This window comes from Canis lupus, chromosome 20, assembly GCF_048164855.1.
Source record: "Canis lupus baileyi chromosome 20, mCanLup2.hap1, whole genome shotgun sequence".
NCBI classification, from domain to species: domain Eukaryota; kingdom Metazoa; phylum Chordata; class Mammalia; order Carnivora; family Canidae; genus Canis; species Canis lupus.
In genome coordinates this window covers 28,640,577-28,660,140 of record NC_132857.1, presented here as the reverse complement: position 1 = coordinate 28,660,140, position 19,564 = coordinate 28,640,577, and the positions used below count along the sequence as shown (strand labels likewise).

Sequence of the window (19,564 nt, the reverse complement as noted above, 5' to 3'; positions counted from 1 at the left end):
TCAAAGCCAATGTGCCGCAGGATCTTTTTCCCTTTCTGAGTTGGCAACACTATGCTCACTAAAAAAAGTCCAAACCATACAGGAAACATACAAGCAAAAAACAAAGCCCCTTGGGACATCTGGGTGGCTCAGTGGTTGAGCGTCTGCCTTTGGCCCAGGGCGTGATCTCGGGATCCAGGATGGAGTCCCGCATTGGGCTTCCCGCAGGGAGCCTGCTTCTCCCCCTGCCTGTGTCTCTGCCTCTCTCTGTGTCTCTCGTGAATAAATAAATAAGATCTTAAAAAAACAAAGCCCCTCTTGTGCCCCGAGTCGCAATTTCCAAGGAGCTGGGTGTATCTTCTAAAAGTTCTCCTTGTGATACAAATATCTTGTTCCCAATTTTAAGGAAACAGTTTGACAGTGCACCATTAATTACAGTCCTTTCCCTTCCCAAAGCTACAGTTATGCTCCCTGTCCTGTGGGGGAAATGGCCACTTATAGGATTATGGAGAGCCCCTCGGTTACTAGTGTGCTGAGAGATTTTCTTCATGAATGTGTGTGGAATGCTATCAATTCTTTTCAGGGGTGGTCATATAATTTTTCTCCTTCAGTTAGCTACTGTGGCAAATGATATCAACAGATGTCCATGAGGTGGGCCATCCCTGCATTCCTGAATAAACCTCATGTGCTGAGGATGCACTTTTGTTTCATATGCTGCTGGATTTGGTTTGCCAACTTGTCACTTAGGATATTTTCCATCTTTGTTAATACATCAGATTGGCCAGTAGTTTTCCCTTCTCAAATTATTCTCTCCAGGTTTTGTATATCAGGGCTATGCAAGTCTCATAAAAATGAGACTTCTTTTGCTAGCCTCTGTTTGTATAAGACGATTACCCATTCTTTGAAGGTTTGATAAAACTTGTAATGAAGCTGTCTAGGTCTGGAACGTTTGGGGGTAGGGGTAAATCTTCTTACCACTGATTCCATGTATTCAGTATCTGAGGTCTATTTTCCTTTGAGTCAATTGGGCAATTCACATTTTCTAGTACATTGTACATTTTATCTAAGTCTTCAAAGCTATTAGCAAAAAAAAAGCCATTTGTGGTATTTTCTTGATTTAAAAAAAATCAATGACTGCATGTTTAGCTATGTCTCCTTTCTCATTCTTAGCACAGCTTATTTGTGCCTATTCTCTTTTTTTTTTTTCTTGATAATTACAAATAATGATGGTCCCCTTCTATATTTGCACAAGTGGAAATGAGGACTCTAAGGAAAAACTGCAGCAGGTACACTTGTATGTTAATAGCACCAAACAAACAAAACCCCATCACTGCCACTGAACACCCTGTTTCTGACCATCTTCCAGTGGAAGCACCGGGCAGGGCTGGCCTCTGTGCCCTCGGCTGGCACCTTGTGCTCTTGTGGTGCACCCCCCGCCCTCGTTCTTCAGGCAGCCAGAGCTGGAGAAGCAGCAAGCCCCACGGCCCACAGATTGACTCCCAGTAGGAAGTGGCCTCTGTCTGTCCAAGATGCAACTGCAGAATATATGGCAGCATTTTATGGAGCGTGGGACCTTCCTGAAAACCCGAGCAGCACTCAGGGCAGGTGTATGGGCAATGGCAGCTTCCACTTCTTTGGCACAGACTGTGTGTACACACAATTTTTAGTCCTCACACACCCAGAAGTAGGTATTGCGCCCAGATTGTGAATAAAGAAATAGGCTGAGCTTGGCTGAAAAACCTGCCCAGAGTGTCAGGACTAGAAAACAGCAGAACTGGGATTTGAGTCCACTTGCCCTGGAACTCACATCCATGCCGCACTGAGCTGCCGTTCACCTTAGACACGACTGGGACAGGCCAGTGTCCACAGGGCCCACTACTCCCAGGGATGGCTGCATTGGGGGCAACATCACGGAGCTTTGCCAGCAACTTCCGCACCATGACAGACAGGGCATGGGGGGGTGACCATGTGACATCCCTGTCACTGGGCTGTCTCTCCCACCCCAGCCACCCAGCTCCAGAGGTGTTCTCCTCCCATGCCTCCTGCTCTGTGCTCCCCAGCTGGGCAGTAGCCCCTCAACTTCTCCAGCTCGCAGAGCTGTCTCCAAGTGCTGGCCATCCAAAATCCCTCTCCACCCCTCCCAGGCAGGCCAGGCTTCTGTAGTGCCTCATGCTCTCTTGGGCCATCCATTATCAAGGTCCCAGCCCCTCTGTGTTCCTCTCTGGGCTCTGGGAGGCCACAGGAAGGAACCCCCATGACATGTGGGGGAGACACAGGAAGGAGTCAAGACACCTGGATGGTGCCACGCATTTGCCACTCTGTGACTTTGGCAAGCGGCTCAATTCTCTGAGTGTCAGTTGCCTCCTCAATGAAATGGGGAGCCTGGGTCACCAGGTAATCTCTACATTCTTCCAATACGATGTCAATGGCACTAGCTCCCAAAGTTGGGGCCAAGGTCTTCCATGGCTAAGATATATTAATAGTAGTCTTCCTAAATTTGCAAGGAAATTTAGTAAGTAGAATTTTCTCTACTAAAGGATTTTCTTTTATAAAATTTCCTTCAAACACAATTTAGCTCATGCTACAGCATGAACAAAAATACAGCATAGGTACAAAAGCATCTATTTCAATAGCAAGAGATTAAATGTAAGGTATTTCCCAACAAAAACCAAGCCTTCCTGATATTTCACAACCTAAATAAGTTTGAGAACCACTGTGCTGTGTAAGTGGCTGGTTCACACGTCTCAGAGTGTAGCCCAGCAGTTATGGAGTCAGAATCACCCCCCAATAGCCTGACCCCAGGCCCACCAAATTACTATCTCTGCAGCGGACCCAGGAACCTGTATTTTAAGGAGTTTCCTAATGCCTTTGCTGCTCCACAACATTGGAGGACCACTAGTTTGACACTTTCCCATTCGCTTGTGTCGAGAGATCCTTGTGTGATGAAGAGCTGAGTTCTCAGGCCCCTGTAGACAACCGCAACATGCACACCTCCCAATCCTTCAGGCCTCCAAGGGCCCCAACTGCTGTCCCAGGGTTCCAAGGAGAAAAGAGTTTTGGTGAGTAGTTAGGGGACCGACGGGGGTGGCACTTTAAAATATAAAAGGGAGAGACTTCTGGGTGGCTCAGCGGTTGAGTAGCTGCCTTCTGGTCAGGTCGTGATCCTGGAGTCCTGCCTTTGGCTCAGGTCATGATCCTGGAGTCCTGAGATCAAGTCCTACATCTCCCTGCGGGGAGCCTACTTCTCCCTCTGCCTGTGTCTCTGCCTCTCTGTGTCTCTTATGAATAAATTAAATTTTTAAAAATCTTAAAATATAAAAGAGATTTAACATGAAGCTCTTGCTTTTGAGCTTTCAAAATCGCTTCTCCTTCCCACCCAAGTCTTCCTCTGGTAGAGCTCAATAAAAAGGCCGAGGCAGAAGGCCGACCTCTGGCCCCCACATGCCTACCTGGATGATGACGAGATGGATCTCCAGCTCCGCAATTCTCCGCCCAATGCAACTCCGAACCCCGTACCCAAAGGGGATGGACCCAAAGTTGTCAACTCGGTCCAGGCTTCCCTTTCGCAGCCAGCGCTCTGGCCAGAACTCCTTGGCCCGAGGGAAGTTTTCATCCTCATAGGACGTGGCGTAGTGGCAGAGGGCCAGCTGGGTCTGAGGACACCATTTGCAACAGAAAAGAAATAAAGAATAGGATCAGGCAAAAGCAAAGCAGAGGCCAGAACCCCCTCCCACTCCACCCCCTGGTTGGACAGTCCCTACAGAAGTACTTCTGGCCAGGAGGAGCCGTGTAAAGACCCCCAGGGCGGCAGTCCTCCTGCTGTGGATGCACACCCCTTGTGCCCGGGGAAGCCACCCAGGTGATTCAAGGCTGTCCATCCTCTCCCCACCCCCTCCACAGCTGCTGGTCCGCGGGCCTCTGGGGGAGACAGGAGAGAGGCCTGCAAGGGACAGAAACATCTGGCTTTGCTTTTCACAGGGCAATAAGCACTTCCTTGCTTTCAAAGCCCCATCTTCATTATAAAACACATGCAGAAGGAAAGGAAACTCCTGACATGTGCTTGCATGCAAGGACTTCCTACACACAGCAGATCTCCCACTCAGCCGCCACGGCGGAGCCACCCCCACACCCCGGCAGCTCAACTCACGCCTTTGGGAATCAGGTACCCCCCAACGACCAGGTCTTCCTGGGTGACCCTGCCGTTTCCCGGCAGCACTGGAAACAGCCTGGAAGAGAATCAATGAAAGTGGGAATGGGGTGGTCACTTATACTTTTTTTTTTTTTTAAGGATTTTATTTATTTATTCATGAGAGAGAGGCAGAGACACAGGCAGAGGGAGAAGCAGGCTCCATGCAGGGAGCCTGACGCAGGACTCGATCCCGGGACTCCAGGATCACACCCTGGGCTGAAGGTGGCGCTAAACCGCTGAGCCACCCGGGCTGCCCTGGGTGGTCACTTTTAATGTACTAAACTTTCAAAAGTCTGGATGTTTTGCTACTTTCAGTTTTCGAAAATGTAACACACGGTCCACTTTCAACTAAGAAATCTCGTAAGGACCTTCATGGCTCCTTAGCTCTGGCCCATGCGTATTCTGAGGAATGGGGAAAGCAGGTTCCCCGGTCAAAAGTGTTTAGGAAATACAAAGCAGAGGCTTGAATGTGCTATTGCTTCCCAGTAGGGATCATCCCGAGTTTGGGACATTTACATGGGCACAGGACCCACAGGAAACACATTTTGAGAAATGCTATACTTCAGCTTTTGGATTGACTCAGAGAGGCAATCTGAAGAAAACTCTGAATAAAACTATTGACAAGGGATCCCTGGGTGGCGCAGCGGTTTGGCGCCTGCCTTTGGCCCAGGGCGCGATCCTGGAGACCCGGGATCGAATCCCACATCGGGCTCCCGGTGCATGGAGCCTGCTTCTCCCTCTGCCTGTGTCTCTGCCTCTCTCTCTCTCTCTGTGACTATCATAAATAAAAATTAAAAAAAAAAAATTAAAAAAAAAAAAACTATTGACAAATACCAGTAAACACACAGCTAGCTTCCCCCTCACCCTGGCCAGGTTAAGCATGTTGTAGATTGAGGATGCACCATAATTTGAAACGCCACAATCAAGCCAAGTTTAAAAGAATTATTGTAGTGTATACCATGTACCCACCTCTGCTCTTCCTCATGGCAGTTCCTCCACAGAGGAACACTGTGCTCAGAATCCTTGAACCTCAAAGGAGAAAGAAATTTCCCTGGCCACCTGATCCTACCTCCCACCTAAATCCACCCAAAGCCAACCACTTCCCCACGTCCGGGCTTTTCTGGGTGTTGGTAAAACCCTGCCGAGAAGTGAGTGACTGAGGCTATGGGGAGTCTCCAACCCACATAAGAACCACAGTAAGCAGATTTGGTAATTAACCAAACAGCTCAAAATACTTTCCTGATCAATTTTGTTCTGCTTTACTTTTGGAGGAACAGAAACCAGGGAGTACTGATCCAGGAGCATGCTGGGGAACTTGGTGAACCAAATGAGTAAAGCAGGTACGATGCCTGGTGACAGCTCCAAAGAGCTTTATGAAGAACAATTAATATTTCAGACCGTAAAACAGAACAGCCTTTCTGCTCTTCTGACAAGGGCAGAGAGGAAACAAAGGTAGTTATAAACATCCCCTTCTTAAACACTGCGGCCACTGAAGGTTGTTGGAGCATTTGCTTTGGACCTGGTTTTTAAGTCAAAAGCATAAATCATCATGATAAGGAATCAGACTTAAAAGACAGTTTTGGACGTGAATTTTGGTGAGCTTTTTACCTCAAGGTTTCCTTCAGCAGAGCTCTGACCAGTGGGACTTTGGGGACGTCAGCTGCCGTTGGGATGTGCCTCTCCCCCAGATTCTTAACGATCTCCTGGTACAGGGTCTGCTGCACTTGTGGGTGCCTGGCGAGGAGATACACTGCCCAGGATAACGTGAACGAAGTCTAATAAAGAAATCAGCAGACACACACAAGATGAGTAATGCCAAGGATTTAAGTAGCAGGCAACATAGACATGAAGTCACATAAGCATTAGCACTGGGCAGAGTCACATTCATACAACTCTATCTGAGCACGTAAGGTCTTGCCCAAACAAAAGGTGATTTTCCCTAATTCATGCCAGAAAAAAAAAACAAATATTTTTGGAAAGCAACATCAACTATGTGATTCAATGTCCTTCAATAAAGGACCACAGGAGAGATTATTTTAGAACGTTTTTGGATCATTTAAGAGCAATCCTCTTCAATGGAGTCTGAGAGGACCTAAAGATGCTGGTCAAGCCTGCAAGTTGTGTCCGGAACTTTCTGTGACCTTTTCTGCAACAGTCATCTGTTTTTTGCTAGAAAGGGCCAGACTGCCTATCAGTCCAAAACCATTCAGTATGGAACTTCAAGAGCCCACGATGGCTGGGTGGGGCCCGCTTGGTCATCACATCTGGGAGGGGGAGGTCACTATTTGTCAGCCACTGTTTCCATGCACTTCTCAAGTAAAGCAGCCTGAAGGATTTAATAGGTAATTTATGCAAAACAGTATCATTTTTTATATCACGTCTCAGACTGAAGAATTACATTTCTGGTTATTGAGAATAATTCTATTTTATGCTCCTAGGTTCTAAAACTCTCACTACATGCTCACTATTATCTATGTGACTATATTTCACTCTCTTATAAACAAGGATATTCCACAGTATAAATGTCTTCTCTTTTACCTAAAAACAAAATCTAAAGTCAGTAGGCCATACTGATATCATTTCCCTATAATAGATATTATATGTTTTTAGAGGGCAAGCTCTTCTGTAATATATACATAATGCACAAGTCCTTCCTTATAAATGATAAGGAAATAATTTATAAATTTCTATTAAAATCTAATTTCTGTGGAAAAACCAAATGCAGTATATACATAGAATGGAATACTATATTTGTACCTCATAGATACTGTGGGTTGGGCTCCAGACCACCACAATAAAACGAGGATCACAATAAAGTGAGTCTCAAATGAATCTTAGGTTTCCTAGTACACATAAAAGTAAAGTTTACACTGCACCACAATCTATTAAGTATGCAATAGCATTGTGTCTAAAACAACAATGTACCCACCTTAATTTTAAAATACTTCATTGCTAAAAAATGCTAACCGGTCATCTGAGCTTTCAGCAAGTCTTAATCACCCACTGAGCAGACCAGGGATTCTATTATATATTATTATAACAAATATAATATATGTTTATATATTATATATTATTACAAATATAATATGTACTATATATTTGTTATAATGAATATAATAATTAAAATGTTTGAAATATCCTGAGAAATAGCAAAATGTGACACGGAGCCGACAGACTTGCTTAATGCAGGGTGGCTACAAACCTTTAATTTGTAAAGAACAAAACAAAACAAAACACACACACACATACATACAATCTTCGAGGTACAATAAAGTGAGGGATGCCTGTATGCAACTATATCAGTGAATCCTGAAATCATTTGCTAAGTGAATGAAGCTAGATGCAAAATACACACTGCATGATTCCATTTCTATAAATTCCTAGAAAAGTGAGAACTGATGCTCAGCATCAGAAAGCAGTTCAGTGGTTGCCAGGGGCAGGGGTGTCAGGAGAGATAGACTGAAATGAGGGTAAGTAAATTTCAGGGATGGTAGAAATGTTTAGGATCTTGACCGTGGCAGTGGTTTCATAAATGATTGCATTTGTGTTTATCCTGTATCTGCCAACAATTTGTTATCAAATTGTACGGTTTAAAAGGATGCAGTTTCTTTTGCATAAATTATACTGCAATAAGGTTTTTTAAGTAATATGTTAGAAAATGAATATGAAGTTGTCTGATGCACCCTTCACCCGCCTCTGGTAGGAATGGTCCTTCCTTTCTGAGCTCCACCTCGTGTGATGCTCGTAGTTACCACCAGGGGGCAGGAGGGGAAATGCACCCAAATCCGCTTAGAGGTGAGGCCATCCGGTCACTCATCCCTTCCTGGTTCAGGCAAACCTACATCACCCACTGCATTCAACGGGCTGATAAGAATTTTCATTGATCATATTGATTTCATTGGTTAGCTTGATAGATGGTTTTGTTTTATTGTTGTAGAAGATCCATAAGAATGAGTTTATACTCTTTTTTTTTTTTTTTTTTTTTTTTGCTTTTACATGTTTACATGAGATTATAATAAAAATAATGTCAACCCTGGGTGGGGGTAGTTCTTCCTTTAAACAGGTTTGTGCCTCAATCCAGTTCAGGAAGCACTCGTGTAAAGGAAAACCTTGGAGGTGAGGAGCTTAGTTGTTTAGTTTTGAAGGGCTTTGGAAAGAGTAAAGCACCAGGCAAATCTTAATTATTTCACTCAATGAACTTTTCTTCCACCAGATACTAAAAGCCTGGCCCTGCTTGCCTCTGTTTCACTACTTCTTTTTAGCAAATTTTAAAATTTTTCTGTGTGGGACCGGGATGCCTGGGTGGCTCCGTGGTTGGGCATCTGCCTTTGGCTTAGGTTGTGATCCTGGGCTCCTGGAATCAGGCTTCCTGCAGGGAGCCTGCTTCTTCTCCCTCTGCCTATGTCTCTGCCTCTCTCTGTGTGTCTCTCCTGAATAAATAAATAAAATCTTTAAAAATAATAATAAAATAAAATTTCTCTGGTTATATACCCCCATGTATATCATTTTTCATACATGAATAAAGGTATCCTATTACATATGTTTTGGGAGGAAACTGGACTCCCTTTGCCCCACAGCACCCTCCCATCCAGGTGACCCATGTTGACAACTCAGTGTGTAACCTCCATACTTCCTCCACACTCATAAGGTCACATACAGACACAGATATGCACACAGATGGGCAGGGGCCATGCCACCATTTGTTTTACCAACAGGAGCACAGCATATACAGTTTTCTGCATCTTCATGTCTCACTTAACAACAGGGGATGGAATTACCACCCAGTCAACTGGCAGTGCTTTGTTTCATTCTGATATTCCTCCTTCCTTGGTCATAGTAGATTATTCACCTGCCACAATAAATCCGTTCATTGGGATCTTATTTAAGATTGATAGGCAAATATATTCCTAAGTCAAACTGTTTGTTACACTTTTCTTTCTTTATGCTCTCTTTAGCAGATTTTGGTTTAAGAGTTATGGTGGCTTTATAAAATTAATTGGGAAGTTCTCCATGACCTGCAATATTTTAAACGATGAATAAAGTTTTTAACATCTGTGCCTTCTTCATTTCTGAGATTATGAAGCAATGGACCAACGTTTGCAAATCGGGAATGATTTTTAAATTTTAAAACACATTGTTGCTTTGTGTGCATGATAACTAAATGGGGGTTACCTTTTTTGCAGAATTATGGTTTTATGTTTTCAAATACATGTATATTGGGCACCTGGGTGGCTCAGTTGGTGAAGTGTCTACTTTTAGCTCAGGTCATGATCTCAGGGTCCTGGGACAGAGCCCCAGGTCGGGGAGTGGAGGTGGGGGTTAGGGGTGGGTCCCTGCTCAATGGGGAGTCTGCCTCTCCGTCTCGCTCTGCCCCTGCTCGTGCTTTCTCATGAACTCACTCTCTCTCAAATAAATAAATAAAATCTAAATAAATAAATGATACAATAAAATACATGCATATTATTTAAAAGTTAGATTTTTCTCCTGGAGACTTTCAGCAGTAAAGCAAATGTTCAGTTAGTGCAAACACATATGAGATTACTAGCAAAGAACACTCGTAAAACAATCAATGTGATTCATCATATCAGCAAGAGAAAAACCAAGAACCATATGATCCTCTCATTAGATGCGGGGAAAGCATTTGACAAAATACAGCATCCATTCCTGATCAAAACTCTTCAGAGTGTAGGGATAGAGGGAACATTCCTCAACATCTTAAAAGCCATCCACGAAAAGCCCACAGCAAATATCATTCTCATTGGGGAAGCACTGGGAGCCTTTCCCCTAAGATCAGGAACAAGACAGGGATGTCCACTCTCACCACTGCTATTCAACATAGTACTGGAAGTCCTAGCCTCAGCAATCAAACAAAAAGACATTAAAAGCATTCAAATTGGCAAAGAAGAAGTCAAACTCTCCCTCTTCGCTGATGACATGATACTCTACATAGAAAACCCAAAAGCCTCCACCCCAAGATTGCTAGAACTCATACAGCAATTCGGTAGCGTGGCAGGATACAAAATCAATGCCCAGAAATCAATGGCATTTCTATACACTAACAATGAGGCTGAAGAAAGAGAAATTAAGGAGTCAATCCCATTTACAATTGCACCCAAAAGCATAAGATACCTAGGAATAAACCTAACCAAAGAGGTCAAGGATCTATACCCTCAAAACTATAGAACACTTCTGAAAGAAATTGAGGAAGACACAAAGAGATGGAAAAATATACCACGCTCATGGACTGGCAGAATTAATATTGTGAAAATGTCAATGTTACCCAGGGCAATTTACACGTTTAATGCAATCCCTATCAAAATACCATGGACTTTCTTCAGAGAGTTAGAACAAATTATTTTAAGATTTGTGTGGAATCAGAAAAGACCCCGAATAGTCAGGGGAATTTTAAAAAAGAAAACCATACCTGGGGCATCACAATGCCAGATTTCAGGTTGTACTACAAAGCTGTGGTCATCAAGACAGTGTGGTACTGGCACAAAAACAGACACATAGATCAATGGAACAGAGTAGAGAACCCAGAAGTGGACCCTGAACTTTATGGTCAACTAATATTCGATAAAGGAGGAAAGACTATCCACTGGAAGAAAGACAGTCTCTTCAATAAATGGTGCCGGGAAAATTGGACATCCACATGCAGAAGAATGAAACTAGACCATTTTCTTGCACCAGACACAAAGATAAACTCAAAATGGATGAAAGATCTAAATGTGAGACAAGATTCCATCAAAATCCTAGAGGAGAACACAGGCAACACCCTTTTTGAACTCGGCCACAGTAGCTTCTTGCAAGATACATCCACGAAGGCAAAAGAAACAAAAGCAAAAATGAACTATTGGGACTTCATCAAGATAAGAAGCTTTTGCACAGCAAAGGATACAGTCAACAAAACTCAAAGACAACCTACAGAATGGGAGAAGATATTTGCAAATAACGTATCAGATAAAGGGCTAGTTTCCAAGATCTATAAAGAACTTCTTAAACTCAACACCAAAGAAACAAACAATCCAATCATGAAATGGGCAAAAGACATGAACAGAAATCTCACAGAGGAAGACATAGAAATGGCCAACACGCACATGAGGAAATGCTCTGCATCACTTGCCATCAGGGAAATACAAATGAAGACCACAATGAGATACCACCTCACACCAGTGAGAATGGGGAAAATTAACAAGGCAGGAAACCACAAATGTTGGAGAGGATACGGAGAAAGGAGAACCCTCCTGCACTGTTGGTGGGAATGTGAACTGGTGCAGCAACTCTGGAAAACTGTGTGGAGGTTCCTCAAAGAGTTAAAAATAGACCTGCCCTACGACCCAGCAATTGCACTGCTGGGGATTTACCCCAAAGATACAGATGCAATGAAACGCCGGGACACCTGCACCCCGATGTTTCTAGCAGCAATGTCCACAATAGCCAAACTGGAAGGAGCCTCGGTGTCCATCGAAAGATGAATGGATAAAGAAGATGTGGTTTATGTATACAATGGAATATTCCTCAGCCATTAGAAATGACAAATACCCACCATTTGCTTCAACGTGGATGGAACTGGAGGGTATTATGCTGAGTGAAGTAAGTCAATCGGAGAAGGACAAACAGTGTATGTTCTCATTCATTTGGGGAATATAAATAATAGTGAAAGGGAATATAAGGGAAGGGAGAAGAAATGTGTGGGAAATATCAGAAAGGGAGACAGAACGTAAAGACTCCTAACTCTGGGAAACGAACTAGGGGTGGTGGAAGGGGAGGAGGGCGGCGGGTGGGGGTGAATTGGTGACGGGCACTGAGGGGGGCACTTGACGGGATGAGCACTGGGTGTTATTCTGTATGTTGGTAAATTGAACACCAATAAAAAATTAATTCATTAAAAAAAAAGAGAGACTACTAGCAAAGGCCCCGGCTTAGTTGTGTTTTGCTTATGGAGAAGAGAGAAAGGGCAAGACACTTACCGTGTCGACACCGGCCAGCAGCATCTCTGTCATGTTGGCATAGATCTCCTCCAGCGTCAGCTCCTGACTGAGGAAGAGGCATGTGAGCAGCCCCCCTCTTACCCTCTCCCCGCGGTCCATGTGGCACTGTATGTCCTTCAGCTTATTGTCAACATGGATTTGGCCTGTTTGAAAAGAGTTATTTCCTTTGAAAGTTTTGGCTGAGAATAATCTAATCTTCCCAACAGATGAATCTGTGGCAGGTTCCAAAGCAAATGAAACCCAGATTGATTTACCATCATTAACCTGAGAAGCTCATGAATATGCTTGTTTGTATAAATGAATGAAAAGTTAAAGACAAGCTAAGCATCTCTTCCTCTCTGAAAATAATGCAGAAGGTATTTGAAAATGTTTGCTTTACTCATCAAAGAGCCAAGAAAGCTTTGGAGTAACAAGAATACAGATCTCTTTGTTCTTTTTTTTCCACTATGTTTCCAGAAGGGAGAATGGAATGAGTGTAAAGGCCATGTTACCATAAAAAGATAGTGGCATATTAAATCCATCAGAACTAATATACTCAAATGAAAGTTGGCCTTCAAAAGACACTATGGGACACTTCTTTCAACGTTAGTGTTGTTCTAAAAACATTGTTCTAATAAACATTTTGGAAATCTTTTCTTTTTGGAAATTCTTTTTTTTTTATAAAGATTTTATTTTTTTTTATTTTTATTTGTTTATGATAGTCACAGAGAGAGGGAGAGAGAGGCAGAGACACAGGCAGAGGGAGAAGCAGGCTCCATGCACCGGGAGCCCGACGTGGGATTTGATCCCGGGTCTCCAGGATCGCGCCCTGGGCCAAAGGCAGGCGCCAAACCGCTGCGCCACCCAGGGATCCCTGGAAATTCTTTTTTAGTGAAATGTTTAGCTATGTAGGAAAACTAATCTTGTTTGCTGGGTTTGAAGAAAGTATTCTTTCCCAGTTTGTTTTGCCAGGTAAGAGACAGAGGAATTTGTCTCTTTCCAAAAAGCTGCAAACGAGAATGTTCGAGTGAATGTGCACAGGCCCAAACACTGTCTGCGTTTCAAGCACTGATAGAATTATTAGACTAAAGACATCATCTTCTTACACAACATTTACTTGCATATATCAGCGCTAGCCTGTTTGTCACAATAAAAAGAATTTAAAAATGAGAAACCTATCATGTTGTTTACAGTAGCAACCCACATGCTTCTTGTCATCTGAGAAGCTGATCTAAACAGCTGATCCAGGGGCATCTGGGTAGCTCAGTGGGTTAAGCCTTCCGCTCAGGTCATGATCCCAGGGTCCTGGGATGGAGCCCACATCAGGACTCCCTGCTCAGTGAGAAGTCTGCTTCTCCCTCCCCTTGCTCTTATGCATACTTGCTCTCCCTCCTCTCAAATAAATAAAATCTTAAAAAATAAATAAATAACCGGTCCAAATAACACGCAACTGCATGAGACCACCACCCACAGCATCACCCTTCTGGCTGCATGAGCATCAGATACACCATGAGAGCCACGCAACTGTATCAACTAGTGAGACAACAGGTGCCCCTCGAGTCTTCTCTTACTGAATTTGAAGAGTCCGTCCCAGGACCTGCAGAACTCCAGCCAGGGTTTGGGGATGAGAGGGCGGAGCCACCTGGGGATGGCGCCCGCATACATGGAGGTCTTGAACATGCTGAACATGAGCCCCAGAGCCTCAATGTAGTCCACGGTGGGCTGCGGGACACTGTTCTCCAGGCAGCCCAGGCGGCTTTCATAGAGGATGGTGGCCACCCCTGCACGGGAAGGAGAGTTTAAGTAAGTCAATTGGAGAAGGACAATCATCATATGGTTTCATTCATACAGGGAATATAAGAAATTGTGAAAGGGATCATAGGGGAAAGGAGGGAACTGAGTGGGAAAAATTAGAGAGGGAGACAAACCATGAGAGACTCCTAACTCTGGGAAATGAACAAGGGGTAGTAGAAAGGGAGGTGGGTGGGGGGTTGGGGTAACCGGGTGATGGGCACTGAGGAGGACACTTGATGGGATGAGCACTGGGTATTAGACTATATGTTGGCAAGTCAAACTTCAATTATATATATATATATATGTAATAAACCCTCATCTGCTACATGACTTGCAGTGTCGATATGCAATATCTAGCCATAAAAGTAAGTTTCAAAAGCAATCGAGGTGACTTCCTTGAGCCAGGCTCTGCTATGCTCTATCACTGCAGGATTTCTTCACCACATCCTGAGCTTACAAGGCTCTGAGTATTCAGTGCTGATGGCCAGTGGGGAGGTCACTCCTGCCTGGCAGGGCTTGGCTGCATCACACTCCCCTCCCTTCCCTCTCGATGGTTTGTTCAAGACCCAAGATGCAAAGCCCCCAACCTCTCGGCCCACTGGCCCAATGCTGGAGAATCGAAAGGTGGCTCCTCTGGGCCACCAAGTGGGGACCCCCAGGCCCAGAGAGCCATAGGAACAGAGGAAACAGCCTCAATGAATCAGGACAAAGCAGGATTTCCCACTGTGTTTACAACTCAGCTCTCTGTTGATTTGGTTACTCCATTCGGGGAGCATTAATAGAACTTTAAAAAGTTAACTTAAAATTTAAATTTGAAGTAAGGTAAGCTCACTTTTAAAAAAGGATGATGCTGGGATCCCTGGGTGGTGCAGCGGTTTGGCGCCTGCCTTTGGCCCAGGGCGCGATCCGGGAGATCCGGGATCGAATCCCACGTCAGGCTCCCGGTGCATGGAGCCTGCTTCTCCCTCTGTCTATGTCTCTGCCTCTCTCTGTGTGTGTGTGACTATCATAAATAAATAAAAATTAAAAAAAAAAAAAAGGATGATGCTGATAGAAAGTCCTTAATGGAAAAAAGCAAAGTACAGAACAACCTGTTTGGTACGCTACTATTCTGTTTTGGTTTTTTAAGTAAAAAGAACATTCACATGTATCTCCTTGCATGTGCATAAAGTATCTCTTGAAGAAACTGGTAACCTCCCCAGCTCAGGGGAGAGGAAGAGGGAGGGGACTTTTCAATGACTACCTTTGGGTTTGATTTTCGATTTTAGGACATGGATGGGAATGTCCTGCCCATCCCACATTTTAAAAGCTATAATAACTAGAGTAGAGGCCCTCTAAACTTCTACTCTGTTTTCAACAAACTGTGCTAAAGCAAAATGTGTGATAATTAGGAGCATGATTCTTGAGTTAAAAAGACCTGGATTTGGAGCACTTGGGTGGCTCCGTGGTTGAGCGCCTGCCTTCGGCTCAGGTTGTGATCCCCAGGTCCTGGGATCAAGTCCCACACTGGGCTCCCCTCAGGGAGCCTGCTTCTCCCTCTGCCTATGTCTCTGCCTCTCTCTGTATCTCTCATAAATAAATAAAATCTTTAAAAAAAGGGGGGGCCTGGATATGAAATTAAGTTTCTGCCACTAAAAATGAGGGCTGTTTTCCAGTTTCCCCACTTATAAACCAGTGGCGGTGGTACATCTGGCACAGTTAGCACCGTGAGAGCTATGTGTGTGTATGCACAGGGCTCAGCACAATGCCCGCAGGGACACAGGACATGCCCAGTGGATGAGAACTACTATTTTGGGCAAATGTCCTTTCTTCCATCTATCTCCTGACTTCACCTCACCTTCCATTGAATATTTGAAGAAAAGGTCATTGACATTGGTCACAGTTTCTCCATCTTCTGCCTGGCTCTTGAGAATGTAGATTCTTTTAATTAAATCAGCAATAACTTGGTTGATTTCTCCTGAAAAAATGGCCACATCTCTCGGTTTCAGAATTCTTTGTCTCAATACACGTCTCATCTTGAGCCACTGTTCACCCTCCCTAGAAGAATAAAGCGAGTTTCAGATAATCTTAATAATCTTACTTCCACTGATATTCTGGAAAAGAACTCGGTGAAACTCTGAGAGTCTCTCCAGCAATAAAAAGCCAACAAGATCTGCCGATCCAAATGGAATTAAGATACTGTGTGGGGAGAAGGGATAAATTCAACCTTGCATTCTCTTCCCCTTGACACAAACTTTAAGGGGGAAAATTGCCACTGGGAATCATCTTTATGAAAGTAATATGATTTCCTTTGAAAAACCTTGCCAGAAGATTATAATAAAGAGACATGAAGCTGTTGTGATTAGCAAAAGAGAAAAAGTTTTATGTGTATGAACTCCTAAGCCCTGGAAAGAGCTCCTGGGCAGATAGTTGATGCCAAGCCGCAGGTGATGGCACAGAGAATAGAGTTTTTGCGGCATTTCACCATTCCCCTCCAGGGCTGGGTCAATGGGGAGGAGGTGTTTGGTTATTTCTTTCAGAGCAGAAGTTGAGGGATTCTGGTAACATCCAGTCCCTATGATTAGCTCTCAGAGGGCAGAGAGGTGTTGATGAGTCTTGTTTACAAATAATAATCACAGCCTGTTAGGAGACAGGAACATCATCACATGGCATTCCATGCAGGAAGGCTCTTAGCCCCTCTTCAGTGTCTCCTAAAGCAGCTGCCTGCCTCACCTCCAACCCCCTCGCCTGCCCACAGATAGGCTCTGCGAGCCTCCCTCCCTTGGTTGTCACTGAGAGGATACCTACAGTCTCAGAGCACTGCTTGGGGAACAGTTCCTCCCCTGCAGTTCCTCCCCAGTTCCTGCAGGCTAGTGTGACCTGACTTTGTCCCTGCCATCAAACCTCTTCCCAGAGGAGAAGGGACAGGGCCCTTCTGCACTAGTATTTAAAAGATCACACAAAGAGGCTGTCTTGACACAATTCCACTGAGAGTTCTGCAATTTATTAAAGATTGATTTTTAAAGCTCAGCATCCAGGCAGGAGTCTCCCTGGGCTCCCCACTCCCACCCATGGCTCGCCCAGGCCACATACTCACGCTGAGATGAGCCCGGTGGATCTGCCTCGTAAGTGTCGGTACTCCTGCCAGGACTCCATGTTGGCTCTCTGGGGTGTGGCCCCCTCTGCTCGGAGCACCTGAGCCACCATGTCTCGGTCTGCAATAGATACTACAAACTGAGGACCAAAGTGAGACTTGAAGATTTTTCCATATTCCCGTGTGTGCTTCTGCTGCAATACCATGGAGACACCAAAAAAGGAAAAAATACACAGATATGATATACCTTTGACATAAACATTTGTTTTAGGGTAGCAGAAAATTGGGGCAGAGGAAAGCTCTACATTACACAGATCTCAACCAGAGTTGTAACATTACATACTCCTGAGAGAAATGTACTTTCACATCAATAATCATATTCACATAAGTTTTCTTATTTTTTTAAAATTTTATCTATTTATTCATAGAGACACAGAGAAAGAGAGAGGCAAAGACACAGGCAGAGGGAGAAGCGAGCTCCATGCAGGGAGCCCGACGTGGGACTTGATCCCAGGTCTCCAGGATCACACCTCGGGCTGCAGGCAGCGCTAAACCCCTGAGCCACTGGGGCTGCCCAAGTTTTCTTATTCTTTAGAGCTATGTTTTCAACAATACTTAGCTATGTAGAGCAATAAGAGAGAAATGTCATCATGGATGGAGATGAACTGCAGAGCCTTTGATTCCCTGTGCTAAAAAGACTGCCAACCCCTGTCCCAGGCCCTTACTGGCTCCACCACCCTGTTCTGAAGAGAGAGAGCCCTCTGCAGGCAATCTGTAATGAACATGTGGCCCCCAGCAAGAAAATGAAAGAAACAGCATCCAGATTAGAAAGAGAGAAGTAATGCTACCTCTAATCATAGATGACATGATTTGACATACAGAAAATTCTAAGGAATCCACTAAAAGACTATCAGAACTAATAAACAAGTTCAGCAAGCCTGCAAGATCTAAGATCAATATACAAAAGTCAGTTGTATTTCCACACATTAGCAATGAATAATCCAAAACAAAAATTAAGAAAAGTATAATAGCATCAAAAATAATAAAATCCTTAGAAATAAATTTTTTTAAAAAGTGCAAAATTTATATTTCAAAAGCCATAAGAGATCATTGAAAGAAATTAAAGAACACCTAAATAAATAGAAAGATATCCCATGTTCATGGATTGGAAGACTTAATAGTATTAAGATGGGAAGACTCCCTAAATTCACCCATAAATTCAATATAATCTCTATCAGAATTTCAGTTGACTTCTTTGTAGAGAATTTACAAGTTTGAAATTCATATGGAAATGCAATGGGCCAAGAACAGCAAAAACTACCCCGAAAAAAAAGAGCAAAGTTGAAGCATTCCATTTACTCTGTTTCAAAACTTGCTGCGAAAGCAACAGTAATCAAGGCGGCATAGTACTGGCATGAGGATAAACATCTAAACCACTGGAGGAGGGGATCCCTGGGTGGCTCAGCAGTTTAGCCCCTGCCTTTGGCCCAGGGCGTGATCCTGGAGTCCCAGGATCGAGTCCCGCATCGGGCTCCCGGCATGGAGCCTGCTTCTCCCTCCTCCTGTGTCTCTGCCTCTCTCTCTCTCTCTCTCTCTATGTCTATCATAAATAAATAAATAAATAAATAAATAAATAAATCTTAAAAAAAAAAAAACCACTGGAGGAGAATTGAGAATCCAGAAATAAACCCATATATCTCTGGCCAATTGATTTTCAACAGTGTGCCAGTGCCAAGACAGTTAAATAGGGGAAAGAACAGTCTCTTCAACTAATGGTGCTGGGACACCTGGATATCTACAGGCAAAGAATGAATTTATACCCTTCTCTCATACCAGATATAAAAATTACCTCAAAAGGGTTCAAGCCCTAAATATAAGAGCCAAAACCATAAAATTCTTAGAAGAAAAGATAGGGGTAAATCCTCATGAACCTTGGATTTGGTAATGATGTCTTAAGATACAATATCAAAACCACAAACAAGAAAAGAAAAAAATAGAAAATTGGACTTCATCAAAATTTAAAACTTTTGTTTCAAAGGATACTATGAAGAAAGTAAAAATAATCCCCAGAATTGAGAAACTATTTGCAAAGCACATATCTGATAAGAGACTTGTATGGAAAATATATATATTGAAAAAAACTATTACCGACTCAATAAAACAATGAACCAATTAAAGATTGGGCAATTATTTGAATGGACATTTCTCTAAAGACGATATACAAATGGATAACAAGCAGATGAAAATAAGCTCAACATCATTAGTCATCAGGGAAATGCAAGTCATAATCATAATGAGATGGCACTTTACACCCCACTAGAATGGTTATAGTCAAAAGGATAGGTAATAACAAGCCCTGACAAGGATGTGGAGAAATCACAACCTCTTACACCACTGGTTGAAATGTACACAGTGCAGCCACTTCAGAAACAGTCTGGCAGTTCCTCAAAAGGTTAAATACAGAGTTACATTTGATCCTGAAATCCCACTCCTAGAAATATATCCAAAGAAATGAAAATATATATCTATACAAAAACAAACATATTGAATGTTCATAGC

The 19,564-nt window shown here is 43.5% G+C and overlaps 1 protein-coding gene across 8 annotated transcripts in view; it reads right to left on the bottom strand.

The window, feature by feature from the left end:
* Positions 1 to 19,564, bottom strand: part of CYP27C1 (cytochrome P450 family 27 subfamily C member 1) — a 46,005-nt gene that overhangs the window by 8,009 nt on the left and 18,432 nt on the right. For 3 of the 8 annotated variants that reach the window (XM_072788773.1, XM_072788776.1, XM_072788775.1), the window contains exons 2-8: positions 17,009 to 17,126; positions 15,770 to 15,969; positions 13,710 to 13,919; positions 12,139 to 12,302; positions 5,777 to 5,943; positions 4,127 to 4,205; positions 3,429 to 3,632 (exon numbers count right to left, since the gene is read on the bottom strand). In XM_072788773.1, coding sequence (XP_072644874.1) covers positions 3,429 to 3,632; positions 4,127 to 4,205; positions 5,777 to 5,943; positions 12,139 to 12,302; positions 13,710 to 13,919; positions 15,770 to 15,969; positions 17,009 to 17,126 — 1,142 coding nt within the window. Of the gene's footprint in view, positions 1 to 3,428; positions 3,633 to 4,126; positions 4,206 to 5,776; positions 5,944 to 12,138; positions 12,303 to 13,709; positions 13,920 to 15,769; positions 15,970 to 17,004; positions 17,200 to 19,564 lie in introns of all 8 variants that reach the window. The other 5 variants (XM_072788774.1, XM_072788768.1, XM_072788770.1 and 2 more) reach the window with 3 other exon arrangements.